This window comes from Heptranchias perlo, unplaced genomic scaffold (assembly GCF_035084215.1).
Source record: "Heptranchias perlo isolate sHepPer1 unplaced genomic scaffold, sHepPer1.hap1 HAP1_SCAFFOLD_55, whole genome shotgun sequence".
In the NCBI taxonomy this organism is placed as follows: Eukaryota; Metazoa; Chordata; class Chondrichthyes; order Hexanchiformes; family Hexanchidae; genus Heptranchias; species Heptranchias perlo.
In genome coordinates, this window is record NW_027139570.1 from 2,325,683 (window position 1) to 2,344,468 (window position 18,786).

At 44.6% G+C, this 18,786-nt stretch overlaps 1 protein-coding gene across 1 annotated transcript; it reads left to right on the forward strand.

Moving 5' to 3' along the window:
• Positions 1–4,118: 4,118 nt before the first annotated feature.
• LOC137315450 (probable G-protein coupled receptor 139) lies at positions 4,119–7,195 on the forward strand (the record flags this gene model as incomplete). The annotated part of the gene is made up of 2 exons (XM_067980134.1): positions 4,119–4,188; positions 6,309–7,195. Coding segments are annotated over exons 1-2 (957 nt in total), but the record flags the coding sequence as incomplete, so codon positions are not given.
• Between the last annotated feature and the right edge of the window lie 11,591 nt (positions 7,196–18,786).

Consider the following 18,786-nt stretch of genomic DNA (forward strand, 5'->3'; position numbering starts at 1 on the left):
CAGGGTCTGGTCTGAGTGTCTCCATGTTGCGAGCTAATCAAGATTGGTCACAGCTTAGCAAGACCAAAAGGACATTCCTAGTGAGAAGAACAGGATACATCCATCAGTGTCTGTCACTGCGGCATGATCAGGCCATGGGATACCTGGGATTGGCTTGAAATCATGTCACCTCTCATGGCCAACCTATGCCCAGCTTATTATTGGTGCTGACCCTTGTGTTAACAATGTTCCAACCCCTATTGATCTGTATAAAGGTATGGATTGTTGTATATATCTTTGTTTTCATATTCTGTTAGGTTCGTCCGGACTCCCTCAGGAGTCTGAATCGAAGCGACAGACTGAGTCCTGCTATTAAACTTGTGTTGAACTTTAAAGGTGTATTCGACTCAATGTTTCCTGCAACAGACTGAGGGGTAAAGAATCCGGTTCGTCAAAGTGAATGGGCAAGAAGGTGGCAGATGGAGTATAATGTGAGGAAATGTGAGGTTATTCACTTTGGTAGAAAGAATAGAAAAACGGAATATGTTTTAATTGGTGAGAAACTATTAAATGTTGGTGTTCTGAGAGATTTGGTGGACCTCCGCCACAAAACAGAAAGTTAACATACAGGTACAGCAAGCAATTAGGAAGGCAAATGGTATGTCGGCATTTATTGCAAGGGGGTTGGAGTACAAGAGTAAGGAAGTTTTGCGATAATTGTACAGGGATTTGGTGAGACCACACCTGGAGTACTGTGTACAGTTTTGGTCTCCTATCTAAGGAAGGATACACTTGCCTTCGGGGCAGCGCAACGAATTTTAACTGGATTGATTCCTGGGAAGAGAGGGCTGTCATATGAGGAGAGATTGAGAAGAACAGGCACGTATTCTCTAGATTAGAAGAATGAGAGGTGACCTAATTGAAACTCATATCATTCTTAGAGGGCTTGACAGGGTAGATGCAGAGAGTCTGTTTCTCCTGGCTGGAGAGTCCAGAACCTTGGGTCATAGTCTCAGGATAAATGTTGGGCGATTTCGGACTGAGATGAGGAGGAATTTCTTCACTCAGAGGTTTGTGAATGTTTGGAATTCTCTACCCCAGACGACTGTGGATGCTGAATCGTTCAGCATATTCAAGGCTGAGATCGATGAACATTTGGACTCTAAAGGAATCACGGGATATGTGGATCGGCCGGGAAAGTGGAATTGAGTTCGAAGATCAGCTGTGATCTGATTGAATGGCAGAGCAGGCCCGAGGGGCCGTATGGCCGACACCTGCTCCTTATTCCTCACGTTCTTATGACCATTCGACAGCACAGTGCTCCCTCAGTAATGACCATCCGATAGCACAGTGTCCCCTCAGTACTGACCCTCCGACAGCACTGCGCTCCCTCAGTGTCAGCCTGGATTATGTGTTCAGGTTTCTGGAGTGGGACTTGAACTCATAACCTTCTGAGTCACAGGTGAGAGTTGTACCACTGAGCAACGGCTGATGCCTGAAACGGGGAGAGGGAGATAAAGGGGCTTACGGAGACCACACTGGAGCGTGGATATGGCTGAAGGCACAGCTGTCAAAAGTAGGAAAAAATGGACTGTGGATGCACAAGTTGCCAGAAGTGGAGGACCGGAGTGGTGAGCGACTCACCAATGAAAACGCCGGGGGTGGGATGGAATCTGTGGCTCGGACTTCCCAATTTTTAATTGAAGGAGATTGTGTCTAATCTAAAACAGAATGTGTGTCTGACAAATACAAAAACATTGGAGTCATAGAATCATAGAAAGGTTACTGCACATAAGGAGGCCATTCGGTGCATCGAGTATGTGCCTGCTCTATGCAAGAGCAATCCAGCTGGTTCGACTCCTCCGCTCTTTCTCCGTTGTCCTGCAATTGTTTCCTTTCAAGTACTTATCCAGTTCCCTTTTGAAGGCCATGATTGAATCTGCTTCCGCCACCCTCTCGGGCAGTGTATTCCAGATCCTAACCACTCGCTGTGTAAAAACGTTTTTACTCGTGTCATCTTTGGTTCTTTTGCCAATCTCCTTAAATTGATGTCCTCTGATTCATGAACCTTCCGCCAATGGGAACAGTTTCTGTCTATCTAAGCTCTATCTACAACCTTCATGATTTTGAACAACTCTCTCAAATCTCCTCTCAACATTCTCTGCTCCAAGGAGAATAACCCCAGCTTCTCCAATCTATTCACGTAACTAAAGTACCTCATCCCGGGAATCATTCTGGTAAATTTCTTTTGCACCTTCTCGAAGGCATTCACATTTTTCCTGAAGTGCCGTGCCCAGAACTGGACACAATACTCTAATTGTGGCCGAACCAGTGTTTTATAAAGGTTCATCATGACATCCTTGCTTTTGTGCTGTTTGCCTCTATTTATAAAGCCCACGATCCCGTATGATTTTTTAACTCCTTTCTCAACCTGCCTTGCCAGCTTCAACGATTTGTGCACATATAATCCCAGATCTCTCTGTTCCTGCACGAAGGGTCAAGAGAGGCGGTGGTTTTGTCAGCGTCCATCTGAAAGCTGGTCCGTGTCTACGGACTGTGTCGCCAAAGGGCAGCATGTAGATGAGGAAGAGGAGGGAGCCAAGGATTGAACCTTTAGAAACATCAGAGATAACGGTGATAGGGTGGGAAGAGAAGCTTCTCCTGGCTCTGATCAGATAGGTGAGTGGGAACCAAGTGAGGGCAGTCCCAGAAAAAGAGGCCAAAACTAATGAATGAGGAGGCCATTGGTGGGTTTGCTGCAGGTATGGCGATGGGAAGGGGTGGGCCATGGAGGGATTTAAACCCAAGGATGAGAACTTTAAATTTAAGTGATATGGAACTGGGAGCCAGTGAGGGTCAGTGAGGCCTAGCAGGACCTAGTGCTGGTTGGACACGGACAACAGAGTTTTGGACGAGCTCACGTTTATGGAAGGTGGAGGTTGGGTGTCCAGCCAGGAGTGCATTGGAGGAATGGCGCCTGGAGGGGACAGAGGCATTGATGAGGGTTTCAATGGAAATGGGCTGAGGAAGGAATGGATGCGGGTGAGGGAATCACGGGGCCTTTGTGAAGGAGGTCAAATCGGGTCATGAGCTGAGCTCGGTGTTACACGTGGCCAGTTTTACTGGAGCCGTAAACCGATGTAGAATAAACGGGTAAATATCTGCAGTAAAATAGTGGAGAGAGGAATGTCAATGGGAAACGTTCAGTGTCCGTCCCCTAATATCACCCACAGTCATTTCTAGGCTGCAATCCTCAACCTGCCCTTTAACTGTCCTCGTGTCAGAGACTCACAATTCATATTTTAACTGGGAAACTGCAGGAACAGAGTGAAACGGTTCTGCTTTTTTTTATTCGTTCATGGGATGTGGGCGTCGCTGGCGAGGCCACCATTTATTGCCCATCCCTAATTGCCCTTGAGAAGGTGGTGGTGAGCCGCTTTCTTGAACCGCTGCAGTCCATTTGGTGATGGTTCTCCCACAGTGCTGTTCGGAAGGGATTTCCAGGACTTTGACCCAGCGACGATGAAGGAACGGCGATATATTTCCAAGTCGGGATGGTGTGTGACTTGGAGGGGAACGTGCAGGTGGTGTTGTTCCCATGTGCCTGCTGCTCTTGTCCGTCTAGGTGGCAGAGGTCGTGGGTTTGGGAGGTGCTGTCGAAGAAGCCTTGGCGAGTTGCTGCAGTGCATCCTGTGCATGGTACACACTGCAGCCACAGCTTGTGTCCCTGGATTCAGTCTACAGTGTGGAGAATCGGTAATATTTACAAATGAATCACCAGGAGTGAACATGGTCAATACAATTGTATAAAAATTGTAAATGAAGCCGCTCATTATTATTGGATCGATCCGGTATGAGAACAGATTTCAACTTTATTCCTGAGAGAGGTCTGATTAAGATAATGTCCTGTTTTTTGAGATGTTCGTATTATATCCACCACATTATTTACATCATAGTCAAAGCTGCTGATATAATGTGTTTGTTCAAGGCACTGTAACTAATAACAATGATCAGGAGTATAACCGTGTCAGTGGAGACTGATCCCCTGTATAAATCAGGGCTTGTTGGAATGGATCAGCTCAGAGTGCCTGCCGGAGCTGTGGTTTCCAGGCCAACAGAAGTCAGTGCTTCTCACAGAAATGGGATATCCAGTAATATTTCAGATAGAAGACATTTATTATCCTGTTCTTTCAGCGGTTGGAGTTCCAGGTAAGCCGTTATCTCATCTGTTAATGGTGTAAATCAGCGTTCACTCTGCTGCTGTACTTGGCATATGATTTTTTTCTACCACCGCGTTTAACACAGTCACCTGTTCTGTTCTATCGGTTGGATGATGGAATGTGTTCAGTCTCTGCTCTTTCGGTCTTGTAGGAGTTGAATTATATCCGTAATGACCCTTTTATATCCAACCCTGGCATTGTTACTGGATTATTCTCTGTACTGAATGTATTGGAATCAGGTGTTTGCGCGAAGAGCTGGTATCAGACCATCAGGAGCTGTTAACAGTTTCATGTTGTGGAACTGACCTGTCCTGGAATATGTTTTCATCAATGTATTTTCAGTGATTGATAATGAGACATCTCACGGTCTCAGTGTTACAAGGAGGCAGTGGAATGTCCTCCCTCCCCAATAACATGCTTCAGTTTAACTGGGATTTCAATGTATTTATTCGTGTTCACTGTTATGAAATATTATTTCATTATCTGTGTATCCGACGCCGCTTCAGATGTCTGATTACTGAACAGAGTTTGCTGCTGACTCTTTCACATCTCCTTCTCTGCTTCACTGTGGATGAATTCACTGACTGTCACTGGACTTCATTGTAAAATGAACTGTTTTCATGTTATGCTGTCTCAATTTACACCGTGTCTGTTGGAATCAAGAACCCTTCTATTTATCTGCAGATTAGAAGTGTGACTTTAGCGTTTTGTTAATTGAACAATCCCGCCATCTATCCCTTTACTTTATAATTACAGGAGAAGGAATCTCAATTATTGTGAGATCTCCCTGGGAGAGGCATTCGATTCGGTTTACTCCATGATTTGCAGATGACGTGAACAATGTCGGTGAAGAGGTGGAGAATTGAATGATCTGTAGAAACATTCTACAGAGGCTTCACTATTTAACAAACGAACACTGAGAATAGGATCGGTGAAACACGGGGCTGGTTAACAGAATGCAGGCACAGGATGATAGGATTTAATCGGATATGAAAATGGACTTGTGAAAGAGAGTAGAGTGAGTGATTGAGAGGGCGACTGAAAGGGAAAGCAAGAGGCTGTGGTGTGAATAATTCATCAGAATGAACTGCTGAAACTTCCAGTACAATTAAACATTGAAAATATTATTTGAAAGTTTTATTACGTTTTGGTCAGATTGGGTGAGTTTTTATTGTGGGACTCGCTCCTCATGTTTATATCCCTGTCAGGTCCTCAGTCTGTTTTTCGTGAATGTTCCTTGTTTTCCAAATTAACACGAAATATAATTAAAATTTACATCAAGAATAAAATCAGTGACTTATTGATCGTGATGAATTATTCATATACTGTATTTTTAAAGCTGGTCTGAATTCAATAAGCAACGAGGTTGATATAATTAATACCCAACACAGCTTCACTGACACCAACAACCAGATAAATGAACTGTTGAATGTATTAGTTGGATTGTGTTAGTGGGGCCTATAGATTAGATTTCATCTAACACTCTGCTGCAGTCTCTCCCTCTGAAACCCAGCCTCACCTCGCATTGCATTGAATCCTCTGTTTCCTCATCCCTTCCTTCAGTTTATCCAAATTTCCAAATTATCTGCTCCTGAATCCCCTCCAGCTCCGAGATGTCCTTTTCCTTGTCTCCCTCCCAATCGCACTCACTGGGACGGTCTTCAGCCGCCTTACTGCCAGCCCCTGTGGGATCCCTTAAGCCAGAGCAAAAAAACGGCTTCACCCCCCCCCCCCCAGCCCCGTCCCCTCACATTGCCGACCTTTCCCTCTCTTTCCTCTCCGTCTGGAGCCATAATCTACTTTAAACCGCTGGATTACCGGTGTGTAAAATCCCTTCTCCCTTCCCCACCGGCACTGTGCCCTCACTCAGCCCTTCCAGTGGATCCGGTGCTCACTTTATTCACTTTCTGTATCCAACTCCCAATCCATTATTGATCATTGTGTTTAAAAACATCTCTCTGCCCGAAAGCGCTGCCCTGGTCAATGAATCATTTTCCACCCTTCGATGCAGCAACAAAGCTGGAAATTTCACTCCGGATCCTCTCAAACTGCTTCTTTGGCTCCAGGTCTGATCAGTAATTTCTCTGCTTCCTTTTCTCTCTCTTACAGTTAACTTGGTGGCGATTGTGATCCTGTCCCGAGGAAAGTGCGGTCTCTCCAAATGTATCAGTCGCTACCTGGTGGGAATGGCAGTGGCCGATCTCCTGGTCGTTATCATTGGTGTGATATTGAATTGGATTGGTATGATTTATTTCAGAGATTCATTCCTGCTCATTACTCCCGTGTGTAGTTTTATTATCTTTTTGAGTGAAGCAACCACGGAGGTTTCTGTCTGGTTCACAGTCGCTTTCACCTTTGATCGATTTGTGGCCATTTGTTGTGAGAAGCTGAAAACTAAATATTGCACCGAGAGAACGGCGGCTGTGGTTCTGGGAACAGTGAGTGTGCTGGGCTGTTTACAGAGTGTCCCCTGGTATTTTGCATATGAACCTGGTGATATAATTGATCATGTTCCCTGGTTTTGTGTGATTAAATCGAGCTTTCGTACTTCTCCCGCATGGTCCGCATTTGAGATGTTTCACCTTATTTTAACACCTTGTGTACCGTTCTGTCTGATTTTGCTGTTCAATGTTCTGACTGTCAGGCGTATTTTAATATCCAGTCGAGTCCGCAGGGGACTCCGGGGCCGCAGCAATGGAGAGAATCAGAGTGATCCAGAGATGGAGAACCGAAAGAAATCCATCATTTTACTCTTCAGTATATCGGGCAGTTTTATACTGTTGTGGCTGACAAAGGTTGTGTTTTTAATTTATCTGCGAATTGCAGACATTCGGTATTTTCACTCCTACACTGATCCTGTTTTTCTCACAGAACACACAGCAAAGATGCTGCAGCTTCTCAGTTCCTGCACAAACACGTGTATTTATGTCCTGACCCAGACTAAATTTAGAGAGGAGCTGAATAACGCGGTGAAATACCCACTCAATCTAATTGTTAAATTAGTGAAATCATCGAAAGAGCTGAAGGGTTTCAAGCACTGGAACTAAGTCCCATTTCATACTCCATCCCTACACTTCCCGGGGGACGGAAAGTACATTTTATTTTGCAGCACAGAACCATTAAATGATCTGAAATATGCTTCTGATATTATATTTTGTTGATAATCTGAACTTTTGGGGCAGTGTTTATTCTGCACGCGACACATGCATTTTTGCTCGATATGACGGCACGAGAGATCTCAGCTGTACTTCAAATAAATGTCCGTCCAGCAAAATTTGCAAAGCTGGGAATCAAATTAACTGCTGCGGGCCAGATCAGAATGGGTGCACTCCACATAAATGAAGAGGGAGAGAGATGGGGAGAGAGTGAGGGAGAGAGTAAAAGACAGAGAGATGGGGAAAGAGGGATAGGGAGAGAGACTGAGACACGGAGAGATACAGAGAGGGAAAGAGAGGGGGGAGAGTGAGTGACATAGAGACAGAGAGAAACACACAGGGATAAGGAGTGAGAGAGAGACTGGGATAGTGATTTCGAGACAGAGAGAAACAGAGAGAAAGAGAGGGAGATAGTGGTACAGCGACAAAGAGAAAGTGAGAAAGACAGAGAGAGAGAGACAGAGAGACAGAGGGAGGGAGAGAGAGAGAAATAGAGAGACAGAGGGAAAGAGGGAGGCGGAGAGAGGAGGGGACAGTGAGAAAAAAAAACACAGGGAAAAAGAAGTATAATGATTAATATATAATGAGAGACCAAGCAGACATTGATGGGACGAGATAGAGAGAGACTGACAAAGAATTACAAAGTGATGGAAGTAGAAGTGGAAATAACAAGACAGAAAAACAGACAGAAAATAAACAGAGACAAACGATATAAACAGAGAACAGACACAATGAAAGACGGACAAACATATAAAGAGATAGGAGGGTAGAGACAGGAGTGAGAATAGAACACAGAAATAACCAAACAAACTTTGTAATCAGCCTGGAGTGTGTGAGAGCGCTGACCAGCAGAAGAACAGCAGATGAAGCAGGCCAGACAGTTCATGTTTGTTCTGGGGTAACACTCTTGTGGATTTAACGTGTGATATTTCTCAAGGTGAAGCCTGGAGGCTGCACAATAAAGTCACTCAGTCTTGTGTCCCTGACCCTGACAATTGCAGCTGCACTGTGTAGTAAACATCCATCTGATAAACGAAAGCCTGAGACTAAATCGGCTTCAGCATGTCTGAAGGAAAAGGACGGTTCAAAGGTGGAAAGCCTGTTAAAAGGACTGTTAATGACACTTCGTGAATGACCACACGGCAGGGGATACAAGCAATATCCATAGCAATCAGTACGATTCAAGGAGGGCTAGAGGTGGTTTGAAAATCTGCCGCCTTAACTTAGTTACGTTGTGGACACTGAGAGAAAACAAGTGAAGTGTCAATCAATCGTGGGTTGTATTTGTCAGAACCTGTTGTTGACAAGACACCGTCCCAGAGGTGTGATTCTGTGTTAATAAGGTCTTTAGATCGGGGCAGAAGTTGAGTGGGGAGAGACACAGATCCAACATGACTACTCCAACCTCAGCTTTCGCTTCCTCGCAGCACCTGGAATCTTCCTGACTGCTCGCTACCTCCCGGCTTGATGCCTCGATGTACGTTTACAGATTGCCTGTGAAGCACATGAACTGGCTACAAGAGAAATTCACGCTACACTACAAAAGTATTTATCACAATCTCGACAGGGTCCCGCAGCACTCTTCTGATCTGTTACTGTTACAAATACTGTTATTGTTTCAGATTAAAGAAAAATATGAATAATGGAGAAATTAACCAAATCCCAGATCAGAACTACATTCAGATTGAGTCCAATTTTATTCTGATTTATTTAATAGAAGTTAAATTGGCATTCTCTACACAACTGTAGGAATAACCAAATGTTAATCCATTTTTTCCGCAGAAGTTCACATTTTGGTGTTTAGTTCCCTCACTGCAACGCTGTCTTTGTGCTAAACACCAGCTAGTGCCAGTCTCACTCAGTCTGTATCTTTAACTATAGATCAACAGTGGTTTAACAGGAAAGGAAATGAACCCTCTCCGTGTCTCTCACCACAACAAGCTCCGCCTTGCCCCTCAATAAGATGGCTGCCTTCCTGGTGGCCATTTTGTTTCAGGCTAAGAGCAGCCATTTTGATTAAGCTGCATGGCTGTCTTGCCCCTCTGTAAGATGGCTAACTTATTGCCTGCCATTTTGTTCAAGATCAGGGCTCTGCACTTTGCAGAACAATTAATGCATTGTCAAATATAAATAAAAAGTGCAAACTAATTTGTTGCGTTTAATTAAAATGTTTAATCATCTGTAAATTGCTATGAACCATCATAAATACCTTTATTATTTTCTTAATCTGTAACGTGTACATTTGTGTTTTGTTCGTGGAGAAGATGAGACAATTTTGCATGTTGATGAACATCACAATTTAATAGCATAATAACAGCTGGAACGTAGACAGTTTTTCTACAAACTAGCTATAATTTTACACAAACCCTTTGATGCTTCATTAAATTGCATTAACCTGACTCCTTCTCCCTACTTTGCCTTCCTCTGCGGAATCCAAAAGACCTAAACTAAATCACGTGTAGCCTCTTTCACACAAAATCCATTCTCATAATACATTAATACTGACTTTTTTATTCTTAACCTATTTTTCTTATTATATTATGCACAATGCTACACATGGGTACAGAGGTTTAAATATAAAATAAATCTCCCCAGGAAGGAGGGAGAGGAAACATGGAGAGACGCTCTGAAACCAGGGAATAAACAAAAAAAAAGATATCAAACACCAAAGGCAGGGAAAAAGAAATAACATTTGGAGAGAGACTGAAACTGACCATGGACACTTCAGGAGAGAGATTGGGAATAAGGCACAGAGAGGGAATGAAATTACGAATGAACAGAGATTAATATGTACATCACCTCAGGAAGAAGAGAGTGAATAAAAGATCAGAGACTGGGAATCAGCAAAGATTTAAATCTAAAAATGACTTCTAGGGGGGCACAAGGAAAACACGGAGATCGGGTCTGAAAGTGGGGATACAGATTTAAACAGGAAAATCATGATAGCAGGTGGTGAGGGAAAACATGCAGAATGGGACAAATACTGGGAATAAACAAGGACTTCAAAATTAAACTCTCCTCAGGGAGCAAATGTGGAATATCAGGGTGCAGGGGACAGCAAGTGGAGATTAAAAGAGAATTATATATAAATATCACCCTGAAAGGGAGAACATAAGAACATAAGAATTGGTGGACATAAAATGAGCAAGATCCATCCAGTGTGATACAATGATAATGGAGTTGGTGATTAATCACAGCAATCGATCTCCATCAATGGGAACATTGTGACATATTGTGATATTGTAAAATGGGTGAGAGTGAATCGACAGTCCCTTTTACATCTTTCCAATTTTCATTTCATTGAATTCAATAGAAATAAAAATGGGGAGAGAGGTAAAACCGGCTGCTTATTCGCTATCAGCCGTTTTACACTATCGCACGAAGTCCTAATCTACCCCAATGAGTCTAAATTAATAACAAGAGCCTCAAAGGTAATAATCTCTGGATTACTACCTGAGCCACGGACAATTTGGGACACAGTCAAGTAGATCACAGAGTTAAGTGCGTGGCTCAAAGAGTGGTGTGGGAGACAGGGGTTTCGATTCATAGGGCACTGACATCAGTACTGAGAAAAGAGGGAGCTGTTCCGTTGGGACGGGCTCCATTTAAACAGGACTGGGACCAGCGTGCTCGCGAATTGAATAAACAGTGCGGTAGATCGGGCTTTAAACTAAAAAGAGAGGGGGAAGGTTCGAGTTAGGTCACATTTATAAACCTAAAGGCCAGAGAGCAGTGTAGCGATTTGGGTAAAGCTAAGCAGAGTGTGTGAGGAAGGGACAGAGATTGTAACGGGAATAGTACCTCAGTGAATAAGGTCAAATCAGGGGAAAATAGCAAGAAGTTAAAATTAAAGGCTCTTTATCTGAATATATGAAGCATTCGGAATAAGATAGACGAATTAATGGCATTAAAAGAGATAAATAGGTTTGATCTAGTAACATGGAAACATAGAAAATAGGAGAAGGAGGAGGCCATTCGGCCCTTCGAGCCTGCTCCGCCATTCAATATGATCACGGCTGATCCTCTATCTCAATACCATATTCCCGCTCTCTCTCCTACTCCTTGAGACTTTTTGTGTCTGGAAATCTATCCAGCTCATTCTTAAATATATTCAGTAACTTGGCCTCCACAGCCTTCTGTGGTCGAGAGTTCCATAGGTTCACCACCCTCTGAGTGAAGAAATTTCTCCCCATCTCAGTCCTGAATGGCCTTCCCCGTATCCTGAGACGGTGACCCCTCGTTCTGGACCCCCCAGCCAGGGGAAACTTCCTCCCTGCATCCAGTCTGTCTAGCCCAGTCAGAATTCCATACCTTTCAATGAGATCCCCTCTCATTCTGCAAAACTCTAGTGAACACAGGCCTTGTCGACCCAATCTCTCCTCATACGATAGTGCTGCCAGCTCCAGTGATCAGTCTGTTGAATCTTCGCTGCATTCCCTCTAAGGCAAGTATATCCTTTCTTAGGTAAAGAGACCAAAACTGCACGCAATACTCCAGGTGTGGTCTCACCAAGCCCTGTATAACTGCAGTAAAACATCCTTGCTTCTGTACTCAAATCCTCTTGCAATGAAGGCCAACATACCATTTGCCTTCCTAACTACTTGCTGCAATTGCATGTTTGCTTTCAGTGACTGGTGTACAAGGACACCCAAGTCCCTTTGCACAGCAACATTTCCCAATCTATCACCATTTAAATAATATTCTGCCTTTCTGTTTTTCCTTCCGAAGTTATGCACAGTATACTGCATCTGCCATGTATTTGCCCACTCACTCAACTTGTCTAAATCGACATGAAGCCTCTTTGCATCCTCCTCACAACTCACGATCCCACCTAGTTTTGTGTCGTCAGCAACTTGGAAATATTACATTTGGTTCCCTCATCCAAATCATCAATATATGTTGTGAATAGCTGGACCCCAAGCACTGATCCCTGCGGTACCCCACTAGTCACTGCCTGCCACCCCGAAAAAGACCCATTTATTCCTACTCTCTGTTTACTGTCTGTTAACCAATTTTCAATACATGCCAGTATATTACCACCAATCCCATGTGCTTTAATTTTGCACACTAACCTCTTATGTGGACTTTATCAACGGCTTTCTGAAAATCCAAATAAACCACATCCACTAGTTCTCCCTTATCTATTCTACCAAAAATCCTCAAAAATCTCCAGTAGGTTTGTCAAACATGATTTCCCTTTCATAAATCCATGTTGACTTTGTCTAATCCCCTTGGTATTTTCTAAATGTCCTGTTATCACATCCTTTATAATCGACTCTAGCATTTTCTCTACCACTGATGTTAGTCTAACCGGTCTGTAGTTCGGGGCTAAAAGGGGTCAATTATGAGGACAGGTTGCATGGACTAGGCTTGTATAGAAGATCAAGGGATGATCTTATTGAGGTGTTTAAGATGACTAAAGGAATTGATAGGGTAGATAGAGAGAAATTACTTCCTCTGGTGGGGGACTCCAGAACAAGTGAACATAACCTTAAAATTAGAGCTCGGCCGTTCAGGGGTGATGTCAGGAAGCACTTCTTCACACAAAGGGGAGTGGAAATGTGGAACTCTCTCCGACAAACGTCTGTTGAGGCGGGGGGTCAATACGAAATTTCAAAACGGAGATTGATAGATTTTTTTTGGCAAGGGTATGAAGGATTAAGGAACCAAGGCGGGTAGATGGAGTTAAGATACAGATCAGCCATGATCTAATTGAATGGCGGACATGCTCGAGGATCTGAATGGTCGATTCCTGTTCCTATGTAACAGGCTCGTGAGGCTGAATGTCCTCCTCTTGTTCCTATGTAACATGCTCGAGGGGCTGAATGGCCTCCACCTGATCCTATGTATCAGGCTCAAGAGGCTGAATGGCCTCCTCCAGTTCATGTGCAACAGGTTAGAGGGGGTGAGTAGCCTCCTCCTGTTCCTACATAACATGATCGAGGGACTAAATTGCCTCCAGTTCCTGTATAACAGACTCGATGGACTGAATAGCCTCCTCCTGTACCTGTGTATCAGGCTCGAGGAGCTTAATGGCCTCCTCATGTTCCTGTGTAACAGGCTTGAGGGGCTGAATGGGCTTCAGTTCCCAGATAACAGGTACGAGAGGCTGAATGTCCCCCTCCCATGGCTACCTGACAGGCTTGAGTAGTTGCTTGGCCTCCAGTTCCTGCACAATAATCTCGAAGGGCTGAATGGCCTCCTCCTGTTCCTATGTAAAATGCTTCAGGGGCTGATCGGCCTCCAGTGCTGATGTAACTGGCTCGAGGGCCTGAATGGCATCCTTCTTTTCCTATGTAACAGGTTCGAGGGGATGAATGACCTCCACCTGTACCTGTGTAACAGCCATGAGGGGATGACTGGCCTCTTGTAACTGTGTAACAGGCTCGAGGGGCTGAATGGCCTCCCCCTTTTCCTGTGTAACAGCCTTGAGGGGCTGAATGGCCTCCTCTAACTGTGTAACAGGCTCGAGGGGCTGAATGGCCTCCTTCTGTTCCTGTCGAACAGCCATAAGGTACTTGCCACTATTGCGCCCAAGATGGCTGGCGTAATCGTTGAAGAGGCCACCTTACTTGCCGTCATTTGTCCAAGATGGCCGCCGTGCTTTCCGCCATTTTGTCCAAGATGTCCGCTGTGCTTGCCGCCCTTTTGTCCAAGACAGTCGCCGTACTTGTGCCCATTTTGTTCAAGATGGCTGCCGTACTTGCCGTCATGCTGGCCTTGTGTAAATACACATATATGATATTTATTATACATTCAAGTTGTTGTTGTTGTTGTTGTTTTTTAATGTTGGTGGACCAAATAAAAAAGATTGCCACTCTGTGATCATTCTGGTGTGTCTGGGCGCTCTCAGTAATACTGGGTGTACCCTGGGATCACTCTGGGGTCACCGGGTGTAATCTGGGATCCCTGGGTACACTCTGCGATCAATCTCGGGTGATTGGTTGCACTCTCTGGGTTCACTTGGTGCACACTGGATTCACTGCGGGTTCACTGGGACATTCTGGGGTCACTGTGGTATCACTGGGGACACTCTGCGCGGTATTTACCGCCATTTCCAACAAGATGACTGACGTACTCGTCGCCAATTTGTCCAAGATGGCTTCGGTACTTGTGGCAATTTTGTCCAAGATGGCCACTGTACTAATGCAAGTAGTTGTTGTTGTATTCGTAGTTGTGGTGGTCTAAATATAAAGACTTGAACTCTGGGATCACTCTGGGTGACCAATGCCTACCCCAGAGTGGACCGACCGAGGCCTCCTCCAGAAGGGACCAGTCGAGGACTCCTCCAGGTGGGACCGAGCGACGCCTCCTGCACAGGTTGCACCCAAACAGGGCCCACGTGAGTTCAGTCTGTTTATTGCCCTGGGGTTTAATTTCCTCTCTGGGCCCTGGTTTTGGGGCCTTGGTTTAAAATGTTCCTGTTCGATTGTGACCGTTGTGATTTAACCAGGTTAAAGCCTGGGGCTAAATTAGCCCGGCCTGCAATGTTATATAAACACATTAACCCAGTGTGAGACAAACAGTGGCCGAGGGGATTAAAGTCGGAAACGTGAACCCCTGTACGGGATTCGAGGGTTTGTTACAATTTCAAAACGATGCTTGTGTTTCGGAGAGATGTGGCAACTTTGAGGGGACAGAGCGGCTATTTGAGGTGTTTTGATGGAGTAAATAAGGAGAAACTGTTTCCAGTGGCAGGGGGTCGGTAACCATAGGACACAGATTCAAAATAATTGTCATAAGAGCCAGAGGTGACATGAGGAAGGATTATTTCTTTATGCAGTGAGTTGTAATGATCTGCAATTCACTGCCTGAAAGGGAGATGGAAGCAGATTCAATAGTAAGTTTCAAAAGGGAATTCGATAATTACGAGCAAAGGAAAAATGTGTTGGCCATGGGGAAAGATCAGGGTAATGGGACTATCTGGTTAGCTTTTTAAAAGAGCCGACACCGGCACGATGGGCAGAATGGTTTCCTTTTGTGATGTATCATTCTGTGATTTTGCGACGGGTTCACGTCGGCCAGGTGCAGGTACATGGCGGCCATTTTATGTTCCATGTCGGGAGGCCATTTTATGGGGTCCCAGCTGAGCTCTTTTGCTCACAGTCCGTCTCACCATTTTGTGTAAACTGCATATCCAGACCCCCCGAGTAAGACCTCACCACCCACACGCACATCCATGCACAAAGACACACACACAGTTCACTAAACCAAACAATCATGTCTGTGATGCCCCTTGGAGGAGGTGGGATGAAATTTCCAGAATCCTTTACTAAATATTTTAAAACACTAACATAATTGAAAAATAATAACGAGAACAGGCCTGAGCTGAAGTAAGCGGTGGAGTTTTATTAACACAGCACACAGACAACAACTTACATTTATATTGCACCTTTATAGTAGTAAAACGTCACAGGGCGCTTCACATGAGCGATTGATGTGACACCGAGCCTCACAAGGAGGTATTAGGACAAGTGACCAAAAGCTTGGTTGAAGAGGTCGGTGTTAAGGAGCGTCTAAAAGGAGAAGAGAGAGGCGGAGAGGTTTTTGGAGGGAATTCCAGAGCTTAGGGCCGAGACAGCAAAAGGCACGGCCGCCAAGGGTGCAGCAATGGCAGTGGGGGATGTGCAAGAGGCCAGAATTGTTGGACAGCAGAGATTTTGGAGTGTTGTCGGGTCACTTGTTGCAGAGTCCGACTCCTCAGTGGAAGAGACACACACTGTACATGGAGATACTTGTTACCCTGGACTCTTCCTGTCTGTACATTGAACCAGTGCCTCACGACAGCCCAGACTGTGCTCCACTCTGTGCTCGCCGTGTCTGCACATTGTTCCATTGTCCCACTACAGCCCAGACTGATCCCCACCCTGGGCCCACTCTGTCTATGCATTCAACCAGTGTCCCACTGCAGCTCAGACTGAGCACCACCCAGGGCCCTTCCTGTCTGTACATTGACCAGTGTCCCACTGCAGCTCAGGCTGAGCACCACCCTGGGCCTTTCCTGTCTGTACATTGACCCAGTGTCCCACTGCAGCCCAGACTGTGCCCACCCTGGGCCTTTCCTGTCTGTACATTGACCCAGTGTCTCACTGCAGCCCAGACTGAGCCCCACCCTGGGCCCTTCCTGTCTGTACATTGACCCAGTGTCCCAATGCAGCCCAAACTGAGCCCCACCCTGGGCCCTTCCTGTCTGTACTTTGATCCAATGCCCCACTGCAGCCCAGACTGAGCCCCACCCTGGGCCCTTCCTGTCTGTACATTGACCCAGTGTCCCACTGCAGCCCAGACTGAGCCCCACCCTGGGCCCTTCCTGTCTGTACATTGACCCAGTTTCCCACTGCAGCCCAGACTGAGCCCCACCCTGGGCCCTTCCTGTCTGTCCATTGACCCAGTGTCCCATTGGTGACCATCCAGCCCCGGATATCCGGCAGAATCAGCGCTGGGGGACCGGGTGACTGAGTCTCGTGACCCTGTCGCTGGGCCTCTGACGTCACAATGGGAGACGACGCTCGCTCAGCTCGAGCTGGAAACCTGGAGCGCGGCCGGTTAAAGGGGAGGGACAGAGAATCGGCCAAAAATGTTCATATCATGAGACCAGCAATGGTTATGAATTGAAATATTCACACTCACGCTCAGTCCGGGTCTGGATTCCCTGCAGTGACTCCAGGTGTCTCTTTCCGTTTTGACTGAACCGATTCCCCCACAGCCTGAAACAGATTAAAGATTAAACAACAAATAAACAGACTGAACACCAGTGTAAATAACAGGGAGATTGGGGTTAATATTTCAATAATAATTACAGACAAATATTAGCCATAAAAGGGACTGAATCCCATTGATATTTTATTTATTACATTAAACATTAACACAAACACTCACCAGATCCGCTCCAGACTCCTGCGGATCAGTGTGAGGGAGCAGAGAGCGGGGACAGATCGGTCTGTGAAGGAGTTTGATCCCAGGATCAGATCCGTCAGCGACCAGATTGTACTGAGAGCGGAGACAAGATCCTCGATACAAGAATCTGTGAGACCGACACCATCCAGACTGTGGATCAGAGAGAGAGAAATATTAGGAATCAGGGTAAACTCCCAGTGTTTATTAATAACACTATTACTGACACCAATAATAATGCACATTGTTTATTAATAAAACTGTTTACGCATACCAATAAAAATGTAGTTTATTAGTAGCACTATTACTGATACTAATAATGTACAGAGTTTATGAATAACACTATTACTGATACTAATAATAATGTACATCGTTTATTAATAACACTGTTTACTGATACCAATAAACATGTAGTTTATTAGTAGCACTATTACTGATACTAATAATGTACAGAGTTTATGAATAACACTATTACTGATACTAATAATAATGTACAGTGTTTATTAATAACACCATTACTGATACTAATAATAATGTACAGTGTTTATTAATAACGATATTACTGATAATAATGTCCATTGTTTATTAATAACACTACTACTGATACTAGTAATAATCTGCAGGGTTTATAAATAACACCATTACTGACACTAATAATAATGTACACTGTTTATCAATAACACTATTACTGATACTAATCGTAAAGAACACTGTTTATTAATAACACTATTACTGACACTTTTATCAGCATCATCCTGCAAATTAATCCTCTTCAAGTACATGTCCAATTACCTTTTGAAAGTTCCTTTCAGGAAGTGCGTTCCAGATCTTCACAAACATCTGTGCGAAAGGATTTCTCCTCATTTCCCCTCCAGTTCGTTTGAAATTATTTTAAATCGATGACCTCTGGTCACTGACCAAGTTGCCAAAGGAAACAGTTTCTTCCTATTTGCTCTGTCAAAACCCCTCATAATTTTGAACACCTCTATTAAATCTCCCCAAAAGCTTCTCTGCTCTGAAGAGAACAATCCCAGCTTCTCCAATCTCTCCGTAAAACTGAAGTCCCTCACCCCTGGTATCATCCTGCTAAACCTCCTCTGCACCCTCTTCAATGCCTTGACATCCTTCCTCAAGTGTGGTGCCCAGAATTGTACACAATACTCCAGCTGGGGCCGAACCAATGATTTGTAAAGGTTTAGCATGGCTTACTTGATTTTGTATTCAATGTCCGTATTTACGAAGCCAATTATCCCAGGCGCTTTCTTATCCACATTACCAACTTGCTCTGTCACCTTCAAAGATTCGTGAATATGCGCCCCCAGGTCCCTCTGTTATTCCACCTCCCTCAAAATGCCATTTAGATTATATTGTCTCTCCATGTTGTTCCACCCAAAGTGCATCACTTCACATTTATCCGTGTAAAATTGCACTTGCTTTGTGTCTGCCCATTTCAACAATCTGTCTATGTCCTCCTGAAGTCTGCTTCTGATGTGTAACACCCTCGAGGGGTTGAATGACCTCGTCTTATTTTAAATCAT